Source organism: Syngnathoides biaculeatus, chromosome 5 (assembly GCF_019802595.1).
Source record: "Syngnathoides biaculeatus isolate LvHL_M chromosome 5, ASM1980259v1, whole genome shotgun sequence".
Classification (NCBI taxonomy): Eukaryota; Metazoa; Chordata; class Actinopteri; order Syngnathiformes; family Syngnathidae; genus Syngnathoides; species Syngnathoides biaculeatus.
Window position 1 is genome coordinate 12,892,381 of NC_084644.1, and position 22,459 is coordinate 12,914,839.

The 22,459-nt window shown below is 42.3% G+C and overlaps 1 protein-coding gene across 3 annotated transcripts in view; it reads right to left on the bottom strand.

The window, feature by feature from the left end:
- The window catches only part of iglon5 (IgLON family member 5), a 190,932-nt gene extending 169,037 nt beyond the window's left edge, over positions 1-21,895 (bottom strand). For 2 of the 3 annotated variants that reach the window (XM_061821352.1, XM_061821350.1), the window contains exon 1: positions 21,644-21,895. In XM_061821352.1, the coding sequence (XP_061677336.1) occupies positions 21,644-21,704 (61 nt within the window). In that variant the 5' untranslated portion in view covers positions 21,705-21,895. The remainder of the gene's footprint in view (positions 1-21,643) is intronic. The other variant, XM_061821351.1, reaches the window with a different exon arrangement.
- Between the last annotated feature and the right edge of the window lie 564 nt (positions 21,896-22,459).

The window sequence follows — 22,459 nt, forward strand, 5'->3', positions numbered from 1 at the left end:
TTAAAGCACGGGGGAAATGAAGCAAGCTTGCTTGTTGACACTTTCCATGAAAAAAAATAAAATAAAAGCTGTCCATCAAATTTTAAACTGACTTCAGGACTTCTAAAAACATGCTAACAAGCAAGCTGAAGCACATTAGCTTTAGCTATTCACTGCTATTTGTCTTTTATTAGGATCCCTCAAATACATTCAAGTTCACTAAAATTCAGAAAATTCACTCTATTATAATTTGAAGCAGTCCACAAAAATTTAACTCCAACAAACATACGAACGAGAACACAAAAACACATTAGCAAAAGCTGCTAAATAAACTCCTGAAAATATGCTAACAAGGAGGCTGGCTCTATTTTGTAGCATACCTCAAACACATTCACTACCGCAACAAAACCTCACAACCATTCAAGCTAAACCACAGAAACCCAAGATGAACTCTTAACAAACAAGGAGGCCAAATACGGAAAGAAAGAATATTAGCATTAGCTCAGTTTTGTATCATATTTCGAGCACGTTCATGGTGCTAAAAAAAAAAAAAAAAAATCACTAACTCATTAACCCAACTAGTGGGGATGGGTGAATACCGATACCAGGTTTTGGCATAAATACCGGCCTTATTTAGGTCTATTGGGTACTTTGTACTTTGAAAGCTGCCAATACCAGCAAATCATACTTCAGGCAAGAAAATCTGACATTGACGACGTCCTCCTCGCCAGAACTCCACAGCTGCAGTTTGACAGATCATTAAATCATAATGTACGTCACAATTTATTGTCATCATATTTTAAATTATATGTCTTAAAAATACTAGTCATATCAGTATTCAGTATGGTTGAGTACACAAGAGTGAATCCTCGTACTGGCCTCGGGCTGAAAAAAAGTGGTATCAAACTAACATTAGCATTTTATTATCCATTTGTATTCCAGCTCGGAATATCTACATAGGGGATTATTACCAGATCAAAAAGCCAAGTATGCGCCCAATCAAAAAGTTTCAACTTGTGTGAAAGTCAAATATGGACTTAATCACTTGTTAATCACTCATATTGACTTCTTCTTTGTCCTCGCTCAAGCCCTGCGAGAACTCATTATTGGCGAGTAAAGATGCAGGTGGGGGAACACAGGCATGAAATGAATGTGGCACAGCTAATAAATAAAACAAGCAAGCGCGGGCGCGGGCACGGGCACGGCCCTCCGCCATATGCCGCGCGTTTGTCTCCGTCGTCTTCGTCTGACGCGACCACGCCCCTGACCCAAAACCCATTTTCCTCCCCGACTTCCGGCACGTTCTCGTCAAACAAATTATTTTCACGTCATCCCTGATTTTATCCCGTTACGAGCGTGATTTGCGATCCTGCCGCGCCGGCAGACCGTAAAAGCTGATAAACGACGCGCCCCGCCAAACGTCTGACTTGAATTTTACGAGCAGAATTTAAGAGAATTATGAGATTAACAGACGGAGTGTAACAAAAATTAAACTGCAAAATGATGATCAAAAACACCTCAAGTCTGTGATACTTACGAAAGAATATTACACAAGTTGCTGTAATTTTGTGTACTTTTTTTATGTTCCTTATTTTTATTACTTAGTTTAATTATAAAATAATAATATCATGAGAGTAATTTTGAATATTGTGAGTGTATATGGAAGGTGACTAGAACCAAGCCTTGTTATGAAGGACACCACAAAAGAATATTACATGATAATACTGTAATTTATTTTGACATTGATTTATGTGCATTATCTCTTGCATATTTTTTTTTAAATTTGGAGTACGGTGAGGTAAAAAATAAATAATCCAGTTGTAATATGATGATTAAATAAAGATGAGTTTTTAAATCATATGATAAAATCATCATCTTTTTACGATCTTAGTAGGGCTTTTATTAGCTGTCTGACATTATAATAATTTGGAATATTATGAGATTAAAGAATGAAAATCACAAGACACAAACAGTAATAAAAAATAAAATAATTAATTAAAAAATATGTGTTTGTGTGTAGTGTTTATTTTTTATTTTTATTAAAAAAGTAAAAGTAAAATCTGAACGCAGTGAGAATCAAAGTGTTAAGAAGTACATTTTTTAGTGAGTTATGTTCCCAAAATAGTTGTGATTTTTCTCCTTTTAAAAAAAATTTTCATTTTGTTGTATTTTTTATAAATTGTTGTGGTTTTCAAAAATGGATGAAGTACAAATATAACAACAAATAAATTGGGATATTATTACGCAAAATTGAAATAAAGTTACAATAGTATCAGAGGCGGAAAAAAATGTTAATACACTCTGAAAAGTCAGATTGTAACTTGTCATCAGTATTACAAGAAAATAGCAAATTTTTCGTCACCCCGCGCATAGCAACTATGTTTATTCTATCAAGTCAAAAGTTTGGATAACGCGCTGCCCCCTATTGGTTTGGAAAATAAATTATTGAGCGTGAAGAAAATATGACATGTTGGCTTTTCAAATTAACCCGTAGGTCGACATTCTAACACCAATTATAATTAATGTCAAATCGATGCCGCTAGCAAAATGATTTTTCTCCTACGATTATTTTGAACGTCAGAAAGGAAACTTTTATCTTGAGCAGCTATTGTTAAGGGCAGGGATAGGCAAAAAAAAAAAAATAATAATCTTAATCGAAACTCGGCTGCATCAATACGCCCTGATTGTGATGGATTGAAGCGAGGATGGACGGCGTCGGCCTGATGAAGAAAACACCTGCATTGTCTGCCCACATTTGTCACGTCTGATTGAGCCGCCTCCCCCTGCCGGAATACAGATCAATTGTGATTATGCTTGTCAGATGTAGGAGGAGGGAGAAGGGGGGTGGGGGGGTGTATGAGCTAAAGTGGCCGTCGGCTGGCTTGATGAAGTAAACAACGGAGGGTGGGGCGTGTCCTCCCTCTCGCGCGTCCGTTGCCAGCGCTTAATCTGGGACGCAAGATCCGGTAAATCCTCATTTCGACGCCTATCATTGATTAGTATACAGTGTCGGGGTGCCGAGACATACCAGCGAGTTTTTCAAAATATGAGCCATCGCTTGTTTGTTGGCCTTGTGTTGCAAGCAATGCTTTGAGTTTGGAGCTTGCTAGATGGGGCGACTGTGCAAAAACTACTGGCACAATTTTTAATTGTTCCTTTTAATAATGCACTGTACTGTTCGTGCTTCTGACGTCAACATCGCTAATGTTACTGATGCAACTTTCCCTCGTGCTCATATTAATTGTGCTAAATTTACTCCCATTGAAAGGTATTGTCAAGGTTAATGGGCTTCTTGTAAACAATAGAGCTTGTGCACCTACGTCATAAAATCATGTGACTCGCCATATTGCCAGTCAAACAAACCATTGTTAAAAGTTAATTCCGTTGAGACAAAACAAAAATACGTGTTATAGCACGACATGCAGGGTTTGTCTGATACCGTTAAACATTTAGAAAGTGATAATAAACAAAGGTATGTGGAAAAATTAGACACTTGGCATAGACCCATGTTTAATGCTGAAGTTGATGTTTTCACCGATAAGAAAGTGGACTGTTAATTCGCTTCCGCTTGTCTTGCCCAAGTGAATATACACATGTATCTGGTGAGTAAGTCGTCGAGATTTACACGGAAGAGTTTGAAGTCTGGATGCATACAAATACTTTGTTGCTGGATCTGTTCTCAATCAGGAACATAGTGATGGACCCACTCAGATTTTTTTCAATACATATACCAATATTTAAATAAATGACCCATGGTTTTACACAAACTCGCATTCATTAACGGAGGATGGGGAGTCGGCTCCTCCGTACACGGAAGCGTATCGCTGCCACACGTTGACGTCTGTTAAACCTCTCTGCGACAGTCAGTTTATTTTCTCTTTTAAAATACGCATCGTTCTCAAATGAGTCAATTTGGCATTATAAATAGTTGATCATTTGAGATTAATAACAATTCCTACCAGAAATGAAGTCATTGCAACACAGGCGTGTGTATTTGGTTGGGCACCATCCATCCTGTTTAATTGCCGAAATCCATCGATCTTTTCTGGACTTTTCAGCTGTACGCCATAGAATGATCTCTTTGAATATCTGTGTCGTCTGTTGTGGTATTGTAAATATCCTCCTCCAGTTCAAAGTGCCCCACGCTGTCGAGCAGCTCTGTTCGACCGGCAATATGGCACCGTGAAAATGATGACATCACGTGCACGACCTCTATCACGGGCCTTGCAGACTTTGAAACAATGTCGCACTTTCCATAACTGGATTCAAAGTCAATAACGCGGGGTGTTTTTTCTGGCCCCGATACATACATTACTGAGTCGTCAGCAAAAAGATGGTGTATAAATGCAACGTTCCCCGACATTAGGCAGCTAATTGCCCTTGGCCAACACCTTCATTTTTCCTTAATGGCAGCAGAGGTCCACTAGCCATGTAAAAGGTCACGCGGACACGTCCGCTAACCCCTGTCTGGATGGGGGGAGGGACATGGCGCCATGTTGCATTTTTCCAATGCTGCTGCCACACATAATAAATCTCAACCTCTCCGAGGAGGCTCGACTAAAGCGTTTTAATTGCTGTCATCGCTGAAACGTATCCAGGAAGAACTCAACAGGTGCAATTTGCGTTGTTTTCACAGCAAACTGCACATTGCACCAATCCTCAGAGTACGTATCTTAAAAAAATGTTTTGGAACCCGGAGCGGTCTGCGTCGGAGCGCTAATAGAATTTCACCAGGAAGAGAGGCGCGAGTTTTAGCGCTATCCAACCCGGGATCTAATTAGCAAAATATCACAGAACAATAGCTGGGCCATGTGTCTTCTCTCAAAGCCAATTAAAAGAACTATCTCAAGCTGGCACAATTGTTTGATAAAAAATGGAAACTAACAACCCAGTCGTCAGTGGAATGTGTTTTTTTTTTTTTTTTTTTTTGAAAAAAATGTGCAAGTTTTACATTTGGCAAATTGAAACAGTAGAGCATTTAATAACAAGTATCTCAGACTTTTTCAATTGTGATTTGGAATTAAAAGAGCTTGCTTTGATATTCAAGCTCTGGAAGTCTGTGAAAAGATCAGCTGAACCTGCTTGGGCGGAGACCAGACTCACAGCACAGCATGAACAGCAAAAGAACATTTTATTATAGTCACAAAATGACAACTCTTTCTCTGCCTTTTTGCAACTATTTAAAAATCAAAAGAACACATCTTTTGATGTACTATTTTGTAAAACAGCAGCAAAGGTTGCTTGCATCCCGATTAGACTGATGCTGGGGGCGCAATCCTGCCTTGCCCAGAGGTTTTTTGTTTTGTGGGAACTATGATAAAAACCAAATTGGCACAATGGCATCTTCATCTAAAATCAAAAGAGCCCAAGCTTTGATGCATGATTTCTGAAAGATTGTCAAAAGATCAGCCGACGTTGTTGCCTGAGCGCCGACAATACACGTATTCCTGCCACAAAACTGCATCAGAGGACAACGTGTAGGCCGCGGTATTGTTTGAAGCGAAGACAATGTACAATTTTGTGAAAAAGCAGTTGAGGCCGCTTGAGCGCTGCCTGGACTGCTGCTAGAGACACGAGCCTGTGTTGTCCTGACAGTTTACATGGCACAAACTGGCACCATGGCGTCTTCAGCTAAAATCAAGAGCACTCGGTTTGATGTACAAGCTCTGAAAGTTTGCAATAGATTGCCTGCCCGAGTACTGACTAGACTCACAGTGCAGTATGAATCAGGACATTTTATAACAGCTACAAAACTGCAGACGATAACAGTGTCATGTCTGCGGAGTGTTCCCTCGTTTGCAAAGAAGACAAGTTACTAAAAGAGTATCCGAGGCTGCTACTTGTGACGCGGTCCTGCATTGTCTTGACAATTTACATGGGAACTACAAATAAACAAACAAAAAAAAATTAACTACTAGGTAATTAAAAATAGAAGCTGCACTCTGACAACTTTGGGGAAGCAATTACAGATTACAGTTACTTCTTCAAACCATTACAGTTACTTCTTCAAACCAATAATAGTTACTACGGAGTCAACAATGACTCCTGACAACTGTTTGTGGATAATATCTTGAAAAAGCAGCAGACCATTGTCCAATCGTCATATGACAATTAGCCAAACCACTTCCCTGCAAACAAATCTTTCCATTTTCAAGACTACTTGTCCTGGTTAGTGTCGCAGGGTGCTGGAGCCTAAACCAGTTGACTACAGGGCAGACTAAACGCGGAACTGGTCCCCAGTCAGGCGCAGGGAAATATAGATTACATCACTGAGTAGGAACTGAACCCACGCTGCCTGCAACAACTTCAGGCGCATGTAGCACGTCACCATCAGTGATTCCCTTCAAACCTTGCAAGGAAAATGACTGGAATGTCATTGTTTAATCTTACAATCTGCTGTCGTATAAAAGTGAAAGGGATCCACGGCTTCACTCTCACCACACTATTTTTTGTCTTTTTTTTTTATTTACAGATAGAATACAGTTTTACTGGCGTGTTAGGCGTGCACTGCATTGTGGGTTAATTATTCATACCGAAATACGAGGTCAAAAATCGTCACTGACTTACAATACCTTACAATATCCATCCATTCATTTTCTTTCTTTCTTCTTATTCTCACCAGGGTCGCAGGGAGCGCAGGAGCCTATCCCCGCTGTCAACAGGCAGGAGGCGGGGTACACCCTGAACTGGTTGCCAGCCAGTCGCAGGTCACATGGAGACAAACGTCCGCACTCACAATCAGACCGAGGGGCAATTTAGAGTGTCCAATTAATGTTGCATGTTTTTGGGATGTGGGAGGAAACCGGAGTGCCCGGAGAAAACCCACGCAGGCACGGGGAGAACACGCAAACTCCACACAGGCGGGTCCGGAACTGTGAGGCCAACGCTTTACTAGCTAACCACAGTGTCGCCGTTTAAATAATATTTACAATATAAAATTGAACATCTGCCTTACAGTTCTGAGGACCAGAGTTCAAATCCCAGCCACACCTGTGTGGACTTTGTAAATTCTCCCCGTGCCTGCATGGACTTTCTCTGGGTGGTCCCCCATTCCCAAAGAAAAACGTGTGGTAGAGTTGATTGAAGACTCTAAACTGGTTGCATGTGAGTGCGAATTGTTGTTTGTTTCAATGTGGCCTTCATTTGGCAGGCCACCAGTCCAGGGTGTACCCCGCCTCTTGCCCAAAGGTAGCTCGAACAGGCTCCAGCATGCCTGCGACTGTGAGTGAGGATAAAAGGTATAGACCAGTGATTTCCAGCCTTTATAGAGACAAGGCACATATTTTACAACTGAAAAATCCCACAGCACACCAACAAAAGTAAATGTCACCAAAAATGGATAGATTACTGTATGTATTTCCTGCCATCTAATAGAAGAGGATGTTTTTGTTCTGTCTGTCATTGTGCCTCACTGGCATACGTAGATGAATAAAGATACATTATTTCTTGGAAACAAATGTTTTTTTTTAACAATTACATAATATTGGATAACTTCCCACAGCACACTTGAAGAGCGCTCACGGCACACTAATGTACCCCGGCAGACTGTTTGGGAATCACTGGTATAGACAAAGGATAGATGGATGGTTGATAGTGAGAGCTTTCAGCTTCATCTGGAGTCCGGACTGCTCGTGTCCTGGTTTCACCCACTGCACTGCTGGCGTTCACTTAAGTGCTTCGCCCCACGTCAGTCACACACAGCTTTGCTCGTTAAACACCTGCTTAAACCTATCTCATGGAATGAAAACTTTTTTTCTCACTCAAAATCACAAAGAAGTGAGCATGGGTATCTATCTAGCTATCTATCTATCTATCTATGAGTCTTACAGAAATGTATTTAACAATGGTGTGCTTGTTTACATGTTTAGGTCCACTAACATTAAAGTTTATCATTTATTTTGTTGATTTGTCTTAATGTTGAAACTAATGCTTTTTTGTACCGTGGAAAAGTATAATTCCTGCCACTTAGCAGCTGCCGAACATAACTACAAATGATATTTGTAATCTTAGTTACTTTTGAGATCAAGTAATTAGTAAAATATCTGTCACTTTTAAGATAACGTAATCAGTAAAGTAACTTGGTTTTTCAAGGTAACTGCGGCAACACTCCTCGCGTAACAATCCTACATTATACTGAAATGAGAGCTAATATACTGAAAGTTTAGATCAAGATCAAACTGCGACTGTGGCATCTTCAGATGTAATCAAAAAGAGCCCTTGGTTTGATGTAGACTCTAATCTAATTTTGTCAAATATTGGCTGCCTGAGCGCCGACGAGACTCGCGGAGCTGCATGAATAAGAACATTTTATTACAGTTAGGAAACTGCGGCAGGTGACAATGTGTCACGTCCACGTGTTCACTCGTTAGCAGAAAAGACATTTCTGAGGCTGCTACAGTACCAAATAGATTGCTACCACAGTCGAGATGCACTTTATGAGGGAAGGACAAAAAAATTATGCGGGAAAAGTAAGTGACTAAATAAATAAATAACAAGCACACATTTGTCTCCCAAAAACACAGCCAGCGACCCTGAATGCAGCACATACCTGCAAAATCAATTGGTCGCCACGGCCGCCTGTTGCGTCTCTCTTCCTCAAGGCATCTGCCTCTATCCCACCTGCTATTTTTCCCCTCCCATCTCTGCATGCCAGCCGCAGTGCTACCCTTCCATCATTTTTTTTTTTTTTTGGTCCCACGCTCATTATCCTTTCTGCCAAGTACCCTCAGCGGCTAACAGGAAGTAGAATAATGTGTGTGTGTGTGTGTGTGTGTGTGTGTGTGTGGTTTCTTACAGCAGCTATTATGAAGTGCCACAGAGTGGGGGCCTTACCCTCTCGTAACATGTTTGTTATGTGCTGCTCATTAGTCACTCCGTCTTTGCTCTTTCGCGCTCGATTGAAGCTTGGGTTGCAGCTATTCCCGTGCCACACAGTCTCACACATCATGCAAAAAGTGACTGAAAAGGACTCGAGTTACCAAGAAGAAAAGACTCTTCTGGAATTTTAGGCGATTCCCAGTCATTACCAGACAGTTAAGAGAATGCACTTGACTGTTCACAGAAAAGAGAAGTCAGTTACTGGAATTTAGGATACATTTATCAGAGTTTACTTTGACAGAAACCAGATTGGTAACAGGAAGTTGTCACGAGACGTAAAACTGGCAACGTGAGTCGACTCAAGTCTCCCATCTCCGTTTGACAGTTACCAGAATGGAACAGAGATTCTCCAGAATGAGTTTGACCATTACCAGAATGCAATAAACTGGCGCCAGAAGGCACAAGACAGTTTCAGAATATTCTAGACAATTCCGAGGATGGACTAGACAGTTACCAGAAATGACTGGGTAGTCACCAAAATGTGTTTTACCTGGTACCAGAATGTACAAGATCATTAACGGAATGAAGTAGACAGTTACCAGAATGGGTTTTACTCTTATCAGTATGTGCTAAACAGTTACCAGAATGTCCTTTATCCAGGTGCTATTATGAAGTGCCATATTGCGGGGGCCTCAGCGCCGCGTGTTTGCTATGCGCCGCTCGTTAGCGCTTCTTCTCCACCCTTTCGCTCTCTATCTATTAAAGCCTGGGACGCAATTATCCTTGAATCTCCCGCGCACCCCTGACAATGAGAATGTGGAACACAATTACTCTCCTCCTTCCTTCTAGCTCTCTCTGCGCAAGTCTCTTGGCTTCAGAAAAAGCTGTTGAAATATGTATTGATCTGTGTTCCCGCACTTTTTATTTCTTTTGCCAACACCTCGCCCGATTCAAGACTGCGCAACACGAAACCATTATGTTAGCATGTGTTGGACCTGCTAGTTTTACGCATGTAAACAGCAGCAGATAATAAAGGAGATTTAAGGGAAGCTATCGGTCTTCTTTCCATAGTGGTGGGAAAACCTGTGGAGTTGCTCTTTCTTCACAAATGCAGGGCCATGGTACAAGCTGTGCTGTTCCAAGTTGTTACGGCAACAATGTCCGGCAATTATAACCGCGTGAGCAATTACAAATGTTGTGGACGAATGTGACGCTATCCTTGCAAGTCTCTATCCACACATCATCAACATTATGATTGTCTTAGCAGAATGTGCCAGACGGATGCAGGAATATGCTAGAAAGCTTACTCATGTGTCAGGGCATAACCCTAATGTGCTAGACAATTAGCAAAATACCGGAATTTGCTTGTCAGACATCAAGATGCTCTTGAAATTTACCAAAATCAGATTGTGCTCGACAGTTTTCAGTGTGCAAAATGTATGCTTAACATGTACCAAAATGTATCAGACTGTAACTACAACGACCATATCTATATCAGATTAGTTACCATAATGTGCTAGACAGTTACCTGAATTAACAACACAATTGCAGAAATATGATACAAATGTATTTGAAATGGCTGCACTATTCATGGAATCTGTAATACAGTTAACAAAATATGCTAAACAATTATAGGAATATGCTAGACTGTTATATCGATGTGCTTGTCGCTTACCAGAATGTGACAGACAGGTACCAGAATGGACCATAGTGTTACAGTACCAGAATGTGCTTGACTGCTCCTAGACGGCTATTAGATTGGATTTACCAGAATGCACCAGACAAGTTACCAGAATCTACTAGACTTCACCGTAATGTGCTTAACAGTTATGGGAACGTGAGCGACACTTATCACGATATTCTAATAAATTACTTGAAAGTAATGGACCGTTGCAACAATGCACTAGACAGTAACACGGGTTTGCTCGACAGTGACTGCAATTTTCTGAAGAATTACCAGAATGGACATGACAGTTACCAGAATGTGTTCAACAGTTTACAGAACGTTTTTAACAGTTACCAAGATCTGCCAGACAGTCCGCAGACATTTTTCATATTGTGCTAGACAGTTCCCAGAAGAGTCTAGACAGTCAACAGACTCTTTGCCCAGGATGGTCTAGACCGGTGGATCCCAAACTTTTTTTGCAGATTGTGCTTGACTAGTAGCCTGGAATTGAGTACCTACCCAGTTACCTGCTGTAATGTGCTAAAGAGTAATCACTCCAGTTTTTACAGGACAAATAAAACAAAGTGAGTCATTGGGCTAGCTGGCACTCACGAGTCCAACTCTCACTTCAAGACAAAAGCAGAAAAAAGCCCCACACAGAAGCAATGGCGTGGCCCGCATTACCACCTAAGCCTTTCCTATTGATTTTGCCGGCGACTTCCTTGTCTGGTGGTAATGAGGACAGGGAGGGAAGCGGGACCCTCATCCCTGGCAGCTCCCTGAGGACCACCCGCCCGCGCTAATCTCGATTGCTTTCCTCTCCCTCTTGCATTGTCTGTCTTTGACAACAAAAAGGCGTCAGCGGAAGGAAGATCACACCGGTGGCTCTCCGCTGCCTGGTCTTTATTTTATTGTCTCCATTTATTGCTATTGAAAGTGCAATATTAATTAAGATGCTGACATATACATATACACATATATATATATATATATATATATATATATATGACAGGCTTGGCTTCATTTGGCTTTACATTGATTTAACATTCCGACTTTTACTAGAATGGGATTCTTATTCCCACCCGGGTTGGTCTTGATGCCAGGAGGCGGCACATGAGGCCGCTACTACCAATTAACTGCAATAACTGCCCATCACATTCCGCCACGCTGCACTTTGTCCATTATAATGGTAATTATAACTGCAAACAAGTGCCGGTTTTAATGGTTGTTTATGACGCTGACGATACGGCGAGGATGTGGGTTGTGACGGGGTGTCCTTTTGACGGAGACTCACCTGAGCTTGTCGGTCGACGCTCAGGTGAGAGACATCCAAACACTCCAGGAGATTACCAAGCTCATAATTGGTTGTCATCAGAATGCATTGGACAGTTACAAGAATGCGATAGGCAGTTACAGGCTGTGCTAGGCAAGACAAGACAAGACACAACAGTTAATGGAATGGATGAGACGGTTATAGAATGTGCTCGACTGTCACCAGAATTGGCTATACAATTAGCAGAACGGTCTAGACAGTTACAGGAAGGAGTATAGACAGTTACCGGAGTATGCCAGAGAGTTACCATACAGTGACTGGAATATGCTACACAGTTACCAGAGTGTGCTAGCTAGTTACATGAATGTGAAGGACTGTGAGTTGAAAGTGCTCGACTTTGACCGAAATTTGTTGGGCAGATATTGTCATGCTCCGGGCTTCCTGTACAGGCTGGGCCTGGCCAGCCAATTAGTCAGCGCACACCTGCACCTTGTCCCGGTTAATGCCTCCCAGTATATATAGGACTTAGGGAACGATTTGTCCTCCGCAAGATCGTTGTTCTTGATGCCTCGTTCCCGCACTCCTGTTTTCCTGACTTCTGCTCTCCGTGCACCGACCCACGCCTGTCCACTGACCACCCTCGTAAGCCCATCCGTACTAGTACTTCGGATTGTTTGGACTGCCTGCCTGATCTCAGACCTCGGACCGAATAAAGGTTTCCTCTGTACTGTCTGCTGTCTCTGGAGTCGTGCATTTGGGTCCACCCTTGAGCCCCGTTTCGTGACAGATATTGGAATCTGCTAGACAGTTACTAGAATGTACTATACCAGGGGTGCTCAATGCGTCGATTGCGATCGACCAAGACGAGTCGATCGCGGGATGGCGTGGCCAAAAAAAAAAGACATCAGCCAATGTTCTCTCTAAACTGCACGCATGCGCAATTGTGCACCGCTGATGCAGTCCCTTTGCAGATATTCTGCGTTGCGCGCAAAAAGAATCCAATGCAATTTGAAAGCATAACATACAGCAATTTTGCAATGTGATTCAAAGAGTGAGGGATGACTGGTTGTTACATCCAATGGCACAATTCACATACGTACTGTAAAAAAAAATGAAAAGAAGAAGCCACTGGTTTCTTTTAGGCAGCACATGGAACTTTCTCTAACAACGACCGCTGCTCTGCCACACACTCTTTTTCCTAGTTTACCTTAGCCCTCACCCCCACCCCGCTCTTAAAGACGTAAACTCATAATTACAAATGTTACAATACTTACGCACCCCATCAATGTGTTTTATAATGACAGCGTCCAGCACCGCTGCTTTAGTTAGCAACACAGTCTGGGCAACATAGAGCAAAGACAAGCTAGACATGCTGCTTGTGTTTACGTTCAATATTAATAGAACGTTAAAAAAAATAAATGCTGTTGTTTTAAGATGCAATGAGGATTCAGTATGTGAATAATCATCGAAAAAAAAGTGGTTAAACTGGACGAGATTTTCTCTTTTCCGAGTGGGAAAGGTTTGGTCTCAAGCCAAAGTAGAAAGTGCAGGATGACATGGTGTGTCATCTTAAAATTCCATCTTGGCACAGCCTGATCCGTGATGAAAGCGCAGACAATACAGTGCACAAAAAGCTAATTCTGTGTTTTAAATATAGGAGGCAATATAACATTAACCTTAAAATGGTTTGGGAGCAAGCTTCAACCCCCCCCGTCCCCCGTCGTTGGCTGCTTGAAAAGTAGATCTTGGGGTAAAAAAAAGTCTGGGCACCCCTGTACTACACAGTTAACGGAATATGCTAAACAGTTACTGGAATGTACTAGACAATTATCAGAAAGTGTCATCTTTTTTACAATTATCATATCCTTTTATGATGACATCCGAGGGTGCAAAAGACACAAAAACTCAAGGAAATAAAAACTGTTGTAGGTTTTGTACTTTAGATCAGGGCAATGAACCTACTGCCCATGTTAGCAACAAATTAAATAAATCTTTGAAAATTCAACAGAAGGAAAAGTTCACTTCCTCATCACATTCTCTCCCTCTTGGCTGAATATTCATAACTGAAGTGGTGGCAACTTTGCACTGGAATTCATTTTCCGAATCAAATAAGTGCCGCGATACCACAAAATATTAAGGCCTGATGAGTCACCGACGTCGCACTTGTTTTCGGCGACATCTGGACTCATTTCAACCTGATTAGTGCTAAAAAATGGAGAAATCTTGGTCGTGGTGCCGTTCCTTCCTTAGCTATGCTGGAACAGCAATGCTGCCTTGTAAAACTGTCACTGTGATAAATAAGCTTTCTTATCATTTTTCCATCGCGGCTCCCCGTCGCTTCTAGTTTTAGGTCAAAACGCAGCAGGAATTTTTTTTTTTTTTTTCCAAAGGTGTCGCCTTGGCGCTGTATCAGCAGTGGGAATAAGCAGATGTCGGAGGCACTGCAGCATGGCAAGCCGAAGGAGTGGGAAGAAAAAGTGGCACAGGAGGATGGGAGTGTGGAGGTGCGGGGGTGGGGTGGTAGTGTTGGGATGTTGAGCACACTCGAGGTTGGCTAAACCTCCGACCCTTCTCCCTGCGGCTCTTGACTCGGAATGGTAGCGCACTAAAATGAAAGCTGCCAACGAGGCGAAAGCGTCTGTGTGAGCCCGGCGTGGAGGACAAACTGAGGATTTCATGGGGAGGATGGAAGTGGGGAAAGAAAAAAAAAAAAAAAAAACAGTCTCCAGATTACCAACACCAGGCATCTGTTGACGCTGGCATGACCCTTCTCTTCTGCTCGCCAAAACATTTGGTCCAGCTTGTGTGTGTGTGTGCATGCGCGTATACGTGTGTACATGCATGTTGGGCTCACTGAGAATCAACCCCCGACTTTTAAACCAGAAGGACACAAGACAGACGACAAATCCACCCCAACCGCTCTCATGCGTGTTCTCACCACGAGCACCCTCGCTATCGTGCATCAAGCATGATAGACGGGAATTTGTGCTGTATTAAACAGAACCTGCCAGACAGTTTCAGGAAGAAAATGGCAGTTTCCTGAGTGTGCTCCACTGGTGTGGAAATGGCGCAGATTCAGTCCTGATCAGCATAACCTTTAGGAGCGATAGCAACATGTGCTAACCTGTTGCTGGAATGGGCAAAACAGTTACCGAAATGTCCTACTAGAAACTAACTAGAATGTCCGAGACTGTTAAGAAAATGGAAGGCAGTTCAAAGGTTGTGTGGGAGAATTACCGTAATTTCTCGACAATAATGCGCAATTTTTCCCAAAATATTTTCAAAAAGTCAATAGAGTGCATTATATTTAGGTATGGATGAAAAATACAAAATACAATCACATTGTATAGTTGTATACAGGTACATAGTGGTAAAAAAAAAAAAAAACGTATACAAATAAATTTCGAAATGATATTCAATGTCTTATGTTACACATTTATATATATTACAGTAATGTGCGCCACCAACGTGAACTCTGGACACTGACCTCTTCGGAGGTGGCGGGGAGGGAGAAGTTTTGCATTTTACGATCGTTAGCTTAAAAAGTAGTGTGCTACTGCACCAAACATCAGAAACGACTGCCCGTGAGTTTGTTTCAACTTAAACGAAGACAAAAAAACGACGACTACAAGTTCTAGTTATCCAGCCGCTTTTAAAAGAAATGTTTCACCACTCCGCCCGATGACGCGGCCAAACCGGAAGCAAAACAACGTGAGCCGAAACTATCGTACGATGATTTCAAAAAAGGGATAGCGCACTCGGTTTAGATTCTCGCTTCTTTTAAAAGTGCCCATTACGCTGATTTCTACGTAGTTTGACCTTTTGTTTTGATCGCGACCTGACGCTATGAAGAGAGATTGTAGCCGAACGGGGCCAAGAGGCTCCGCTGTTAACCACGGTGGACCTTCCCATCAAAGCGCTGATAATAATGAGAAATAAAGGGAACCAAGACTCTTGGGATTCAAAAATGTTTCCTCACAAACGCCATGACAAGATGGGATCGCCGTTCATGAATGCAGGAAGCACCAGAACTAGACCAATTCATCAATGATGAGTTTGACAGTGATGCACCAAAGGTTTTTTTTTTCCAGATTGGAGATGAGTCAGATGCGTCTTTTGAAGTCTTGGCAAGGATGTGTAATGTAGAGGATAAACTGAAATATGCACAAATATTTCATGCAAAAAAAATAAAAAATCTTTAAGTTAAACAGTGTTAAATTGTTTATTTATTTAAGACTGTAATATATGTTATTAACGGTATTAATTAAATGTTATGCCATCGTTGAGCATTCAGTTGGTTGAGGGATTCTGTTCTGACAATTACGGGGACCAGGACAAGTGTGTCCTACGGTCTGTCCCGAAATTATATTACCGCTACATCAGCATGTCCACAATGATTATTATTAATGATTGTTGTACAGACAATTTTTGGGAAAACAATACAAGTACAATCCTAACAAAATATAAATACAGATCATTCCTAATATTGTGAGCATATGGATAGCAGCAAATTGGTGGTGCGCATTGTACAATGGTAGAATGGTTTTCCTGTTTTTTTTTTTTTTTTTTTTTTTTTTTTTGGGTCAACTTTGGGGGTGCGCATTATACATCAGGACATATTATACTCGAGAAATCACAGTACAATGGATTACACAATTGCTAAAATATGCTAACCAGTTACCCAAAAAAAAAACTTGGAGACTGACCAGTACGATTCTGCTTCATACTCCGTGTTGGAGTGATACCAGAACTGGACTGGAATGGGATGGGCAGTGACCAGGTAGTGCGATGGTGACCAGGATGTACGAGTCAAGTGATCAGAATGTGAAGTTAAGTGAATCTATTCAAGTGTTATTGCAATGTACTGGGCAATTCCCTGAATGCAATTGGTAATGTATGAGAATGAGCTACGGTTCCCAGAATGCACTCCAGTTATCAGAATTTGTTAGACAGGAACCAGAAATGGGCTCGAGGTACCCGAATGTGACTTTTACCACAAACTAGGTTTGCTGATCTCTCAGCAATCTCACAGTGGACTCGCGGCAATTGCAAGATGGCCCCTCACAGGATTGTTGCACTGCTGCATCATTTATTCACATTCGCGCAACCCCTTCCCCCACCCCCGACTCCCCTCCAAAATAACACACTTGCAGGGCCACACTGCATCTCTGGTCATATGAAGAAACCAGTCATGATTGGTCCCTTTGCAGGAGCTCACACAGATGAAATGAAATGTGTGTGTGTGCGCGCGTATGCACACACCCGCTGAGTTGGCTGTGTTTTCACGCATCCTGCAGCGCCATTCGTCTGCTCAGCGCCAAGCATGACCGGCCGCCCCCCCTCGGCAACCCTCCCGCTCAATCCTGCCCCCTTGAGGCAGGCGTCCTACTGCAGGTTGTTAACCCCCCATCTTATTGCACTGACACATCAATTACTGTTATTAAGGGTCGGGCTAATTTATTTTTATACTGATTTCCCACCGGGCGAAGGCGGAAGTAATTGCAGCAGGTGTGTATTTGTGGGTTTTTTTTTTCTTTTGCATGCGTGCATAGATGAAGTAGGAGTCGGCGTGTGTATGGGTGGCGATGTGGGGGCGTGAGCTTAATTACTGAGCATGATGAGTACGTCTTGCAAAACTAATAAACGTGGGGACATCCCACAGCGTGCTGAGAGCACTCGGGGATGATGTGAGGAAGGGTGCGAGAAGGCTTTAGTGCACAGATGTCCAACTCGAGTCCCGGGGGCCAGATCCGGCCCGATGCAAGATTTTATGTGGTCCGTGAGGGCAAATCATTCATCTCAACTTCCATTATTATTATTTTTTTTTTTTGTTAAAGTCTTTGTTAAAATGTGTTAAAAAAAATTAAAATCATCAAATCATTCAAATCACAAATGATAACATTGACGACACAGGTGTCAAACTCAAGGCCCGGAGGCCAGATCCGGCCCACCGCATGGTTTTATGTGGCCCGCGGAGCTAAATCAATTCAAAATAAATCTAAATCAATCAATTTCAACTTGCCATATAATAAGTGATAACATTATTAAATATAAATATTACAAGCAATTTTTGTGTTACCAAAACCTCAACAATAGTCAAAAAAACAATTTCCCTTGATTTCTGATTCCAAAACTAGTTCATTAATTTCACATGTAAACCTACCCTTAAGGGACATTGAAAAAAAAAAAAACTAAATGGTTTGTCATTGTAATGAGTCAGTTACTCATTGAGTAACTGACTCATTACAATGAAGAACTTACTCATTGTAATGAGTATCTAAATGTAATGAGTCATTACAAGAGTATGAGTTACATCAGTAACATGTAACTTACTCATGAGTAAGTTACTCATTGTAACTCATAAGTAACTTACTCATTAGAATGAGAGTGTCAAAAAATGGCTACCCATGGGTCATAGCTTTTTTACCTGCTAGCGGTAGCTTCCTGAGTAAGGAATAAGGGACTTTTATACATGCACACATGCAATGGACTAGTTACTCATTACAATGAGAAATTTACTCATTACAATGAGAAAGTTTCTCATTACAAAGAGAAACTAATTAGTTGTTTTGGTTTTTTTTCAATGCCCCTTTAGTCGAAAAAACAATCTCCCTTGATTTCTGATTCCAAAACTAGCTCATTAATTTCATGTGTAAACCTACGGAGCCCCTTAAGGGACATTGAAAAAAAAGTAAATGGTTTCTCATTGTAATGAGTAACTTAATGAAATGAACCATTGCAAGAGTATGAGTAACTAAGTAACATGAGTAACTTGTAACTTACTCATGAGTTACAATGAATAACTTACTCACTAACTTACTCTTGAGTAACTTAGTCATTACAGTGAGTGTCAAAAAATGGCTATTTTAAAATTATTTATTAATTAATTAATTATTAATTTATTTATTATAAAAATGGGTCGTGGCTTATTCACCTGCTAGCGACACCTTCCTGCGTTCAGGTAGTCATAGCTTATTTACCTGCTAGCGGTAGCTTCATGAATAAGGAATAAGGGTTTTTTTTTTTATATATGCACACGTGCAATGGACGAGTTTCTCATTACAATGAGAAACCTACTCATTACAATGAGAAATTAGTGAGTTGTTTTGTTTTTGTTTTTTCAATGCCCCTTTAGGGGCTCCGTATAAACCTGTTGAGGCGCTTCAAAATTTTTATGGTTTCACAGTCGTAACGGCCCTTTGAGGGAAACTGTCACTACAATTTGGCAATGAGTTTGACACCTCTGCTTTAATGGGTTCCAAACTTTATTGATCACTAAGCAAGTTAGGATGAGTGCTCAAGCACTTTGGATTGATGGATTTTTTTTTTTTCTTCTTGACCACACAAGGAGAGCTGTGCTAAACACTTACCAGAATATGCTCGATAGGCACCAGACTGGACAAGACACTCAATGAAATCTGCCACACAGTTATTAGAGTGTACAAGACAGTTGCCATAATGTGCTATACAGTCATCAGAAAGGAATAGACGACAAAGTGACTCACTAGACAGGTAGCAGAAAGTTGGGAGACAGTCACCAGAATGGTTTAGACCAGGGGAGGGCAAACCTTTTGGCTCAGAGGCCACATTGGCTTTTAAAATTTGAGGGGTGTGCCGAGCCAGGACCAAATGCTTACACAGGCACTGCAGTGTTCACACTTAGATTTGCTTTTAATGGGAACAGTGTTGTTTTGATGTTCACCTTTTATGATCAAAATCTGGTGTTAGTTCTGTTGTAGCGATTCCCAAAACACATCTGAAGTGTTCATCACTCATCTGGGATCTAAGCGACGTTTTCTTGGCGTTCATCACACGAAAAGTCTGTTCACACGCAAAATGTATGTAGAGCCAAACACAACAAGCTTCCTCTCTGCCATCTTTGTGGAAATTTGTTTGCGCTTAATGAAGCATATAACTTATACAGTTTGGTTCGGGTTGAACTTGTCTTTTAAGACCGTATCACACTGGAGAGCAATCAGTTGCATCTGCAGCTCCCGTGGCCCTGTTTCAGGTTCTTGTGTGACTGTATGTTGGATGGCAGTTTGTCAGATAAATGTGTTTCGTTGAGCCTTCAAGCTTGATTTTACCCGCTGAGCTGTGGCCATCAGTTCCTGCGTTGATTGGCTGTTAGCATAATAAGCATGCTTGGGAGAAAAGTGACAGCTGATGTTATATTCCTCTAAAACCGCAATGGTTTCTTAACAAATCAGACATACAGCCCTTGACAGGACTTGCGCGTCTAAGTATTTAGTAGTCCATTCTAGATGAAACATTCTGCACTCACTGTCTTCATTTCTTTGGCCCACTCGGGCTTGAAAAAGGGTTCAATGCAGTGGCAGAGTAAAAACAGAACAGCCAAAATCAATTCACGTATCGCTATCTACTGCACTACCTGGCGGAACCACTGACTTGCGTTACAGGACAAGGTCAAAGGAATGCAGGCATGATTTTGATATGATTTGAGTGAGTTTCTACGAATTTTTGGTGAGCCGGATTGAAATGCTCCAAGGGCCAGATGTGGCTCATGGCTCATTGTTTGCCCAACTCTGCTCTAGACACTGGTATGTCCTTGACAATTATCAGAATATACTCGACAGTTATAGAAACATGCTTGACAGTTACAAGCCTAACATTGACTGTTTCTGTAGTTTGCTGTAAGTCACTGTAGTGATCTAAACTATTACCAGAATGCACTTGACCTTTACTAGAACGCACAAGACAGTCACTGTAATGCAATAATGTACTCAACATCTATTGAAACATTTTGGACAGTTACTGGAGAGTACCAGACCGTTACCGGAAATGTGCTAGACTGTTCCTGTGATGGGCAAGACAGTAATCAAACTGTGCTTCACAGTTACTAGAACTTACTTGACATCACATCGACAGTCACGAGGATATGGTCGATAGTCACCAGTATGTCCTTGAAACGTACTGGAATGAACTAGACAATGACTTAGAAGTAGTACACAGTTCTTGGAACGCGGAAGATACTCACCACAGAGTACGAAACAGTGAACAGAAGGACCTAAACAGTCAGCAGAATGTGCTATACGGTTATCAGACATGTCCGAGACGTAAACATCATGGTACAGTCACATCTGGAACGGTTGTTGCAACACTCTGCATTGATCTAAGCGTTATTTTTAGTAATCCAAATCTACAGAAGGCCATCATGTCTTCTTCTTCATGTTAGTTGCCACAGTTCAGAGACACGTCACCGACTGTCCTGGGAAGTAAATGGAACTGCAATCCCTGGAACCCACAATGTAATCCCCCCCCCCCCCCCCATTTACACTTGATACCAGCATATATTTATATACATTTACTCTTTTTTGCAATACTATACCAATCCTAATCCTCAATGAGGGTTTTTGTGTATTTCTTAGAGGTGCGGTATGAGAGTAAAAAAAAAAAGAAAAAGAAAAGAAAAAACGTCCTCTGTAGGTGACATCACCTTGAAACCACTACCCACGTCAACTTTGACCCATGCTGCGCCCCCTGTCATCGTGTCTCACCCTTCGTCCCTGTCGACCTTGTTGATATGGAGGTGACACGACACTTAACTCCTCTGCATCGCCCGCTACACTTTTCCAACTACACACCAGGCGCGCGCGCGCGCGAAGACACGCAAACACACACGCACGCGCGCGCGGTATGCACGCAGATTGACCGTCATTCGTGTCACGTACAGAAAAGCCCACCCCTTCTAGTCTTGGTTATTTTGGTTCCGAGACTGAGTAAACATCTTAACATGCACCACTCGTTGCACTCGGGGCTGGCTCTGCGCTGATGAATTACGCGCGCGCGCACGCACGCAATATGCACAGGCGCGCAGCAATCTTCCTTTCATAAATGCACGAAGCAAAACACACGCGTGCATCGCGGTCCACATGTCATCAACTTACCTTTGCACAAGAGCACCAGGAGCAAGCCGGCCAAGGCGTTCAGCAAGAGTGCGCAGCCCATGATGGGAGTTGTAATGGATTCCACCGATGCGCTTCGTTCTGTTTATGTTGAGCTAAGGAGTATTCCTGCGTTGGAAATGTCAAGCAAACAAGAGCGTCTTCTACGCACCGAACATCAGTTGAATCCACTTGTCGTCTTTTCGCACCTCACAGGGACCCCGCGCGTTGTTTATCACGCCTGCGAAATGTCAGCAAAGACACACACACAGACAAAAAAAAAAACCGAAAAACCCAAATATTCCACAAGCAGAGTTTGCCGTGCTCCGGGATTCTCCCCGCGAAAAAAAAAAAAAAAAAAAAAAACTTGCCGTGGATGCCTGTGAGAGCGGGTGGGGGTCCGTGGAAGTGTGCGTTGGTATGCAGCGCGCCTCGTCGCCTCTCAGCCCCGCAGCAGAGCACGCCAGGCGCGCGCAACAAGGAGCTCCGGCGCCTTGAGTGGCAGCTCCGCGGCGAGGGGCTCGGCCAATGGGCGTGCGAGGCGGAGGCGGGATTTGGGGAGCCGAGAGGAGGGTCTCGCCGGCCCAATCGGGGGGCGTGCGCGAGTCGTGCACGGCGTCGGGATGCTGGGGGTAAAGCCGTGTGATTTATGGGCAAGTGTGTGGCGCTGCAGTACTAACAGATCACGAGGGGGGGTGAGGGGTCAGGTGGGCTCAGGTGGGCTTAGTTTTTCATGAGGCGCGGTGCAAACTAAAAATGGATTACTCTACGATGAGCACATTGATGTTATTAAAGAAATACTGCTTCTGCATTTAATGG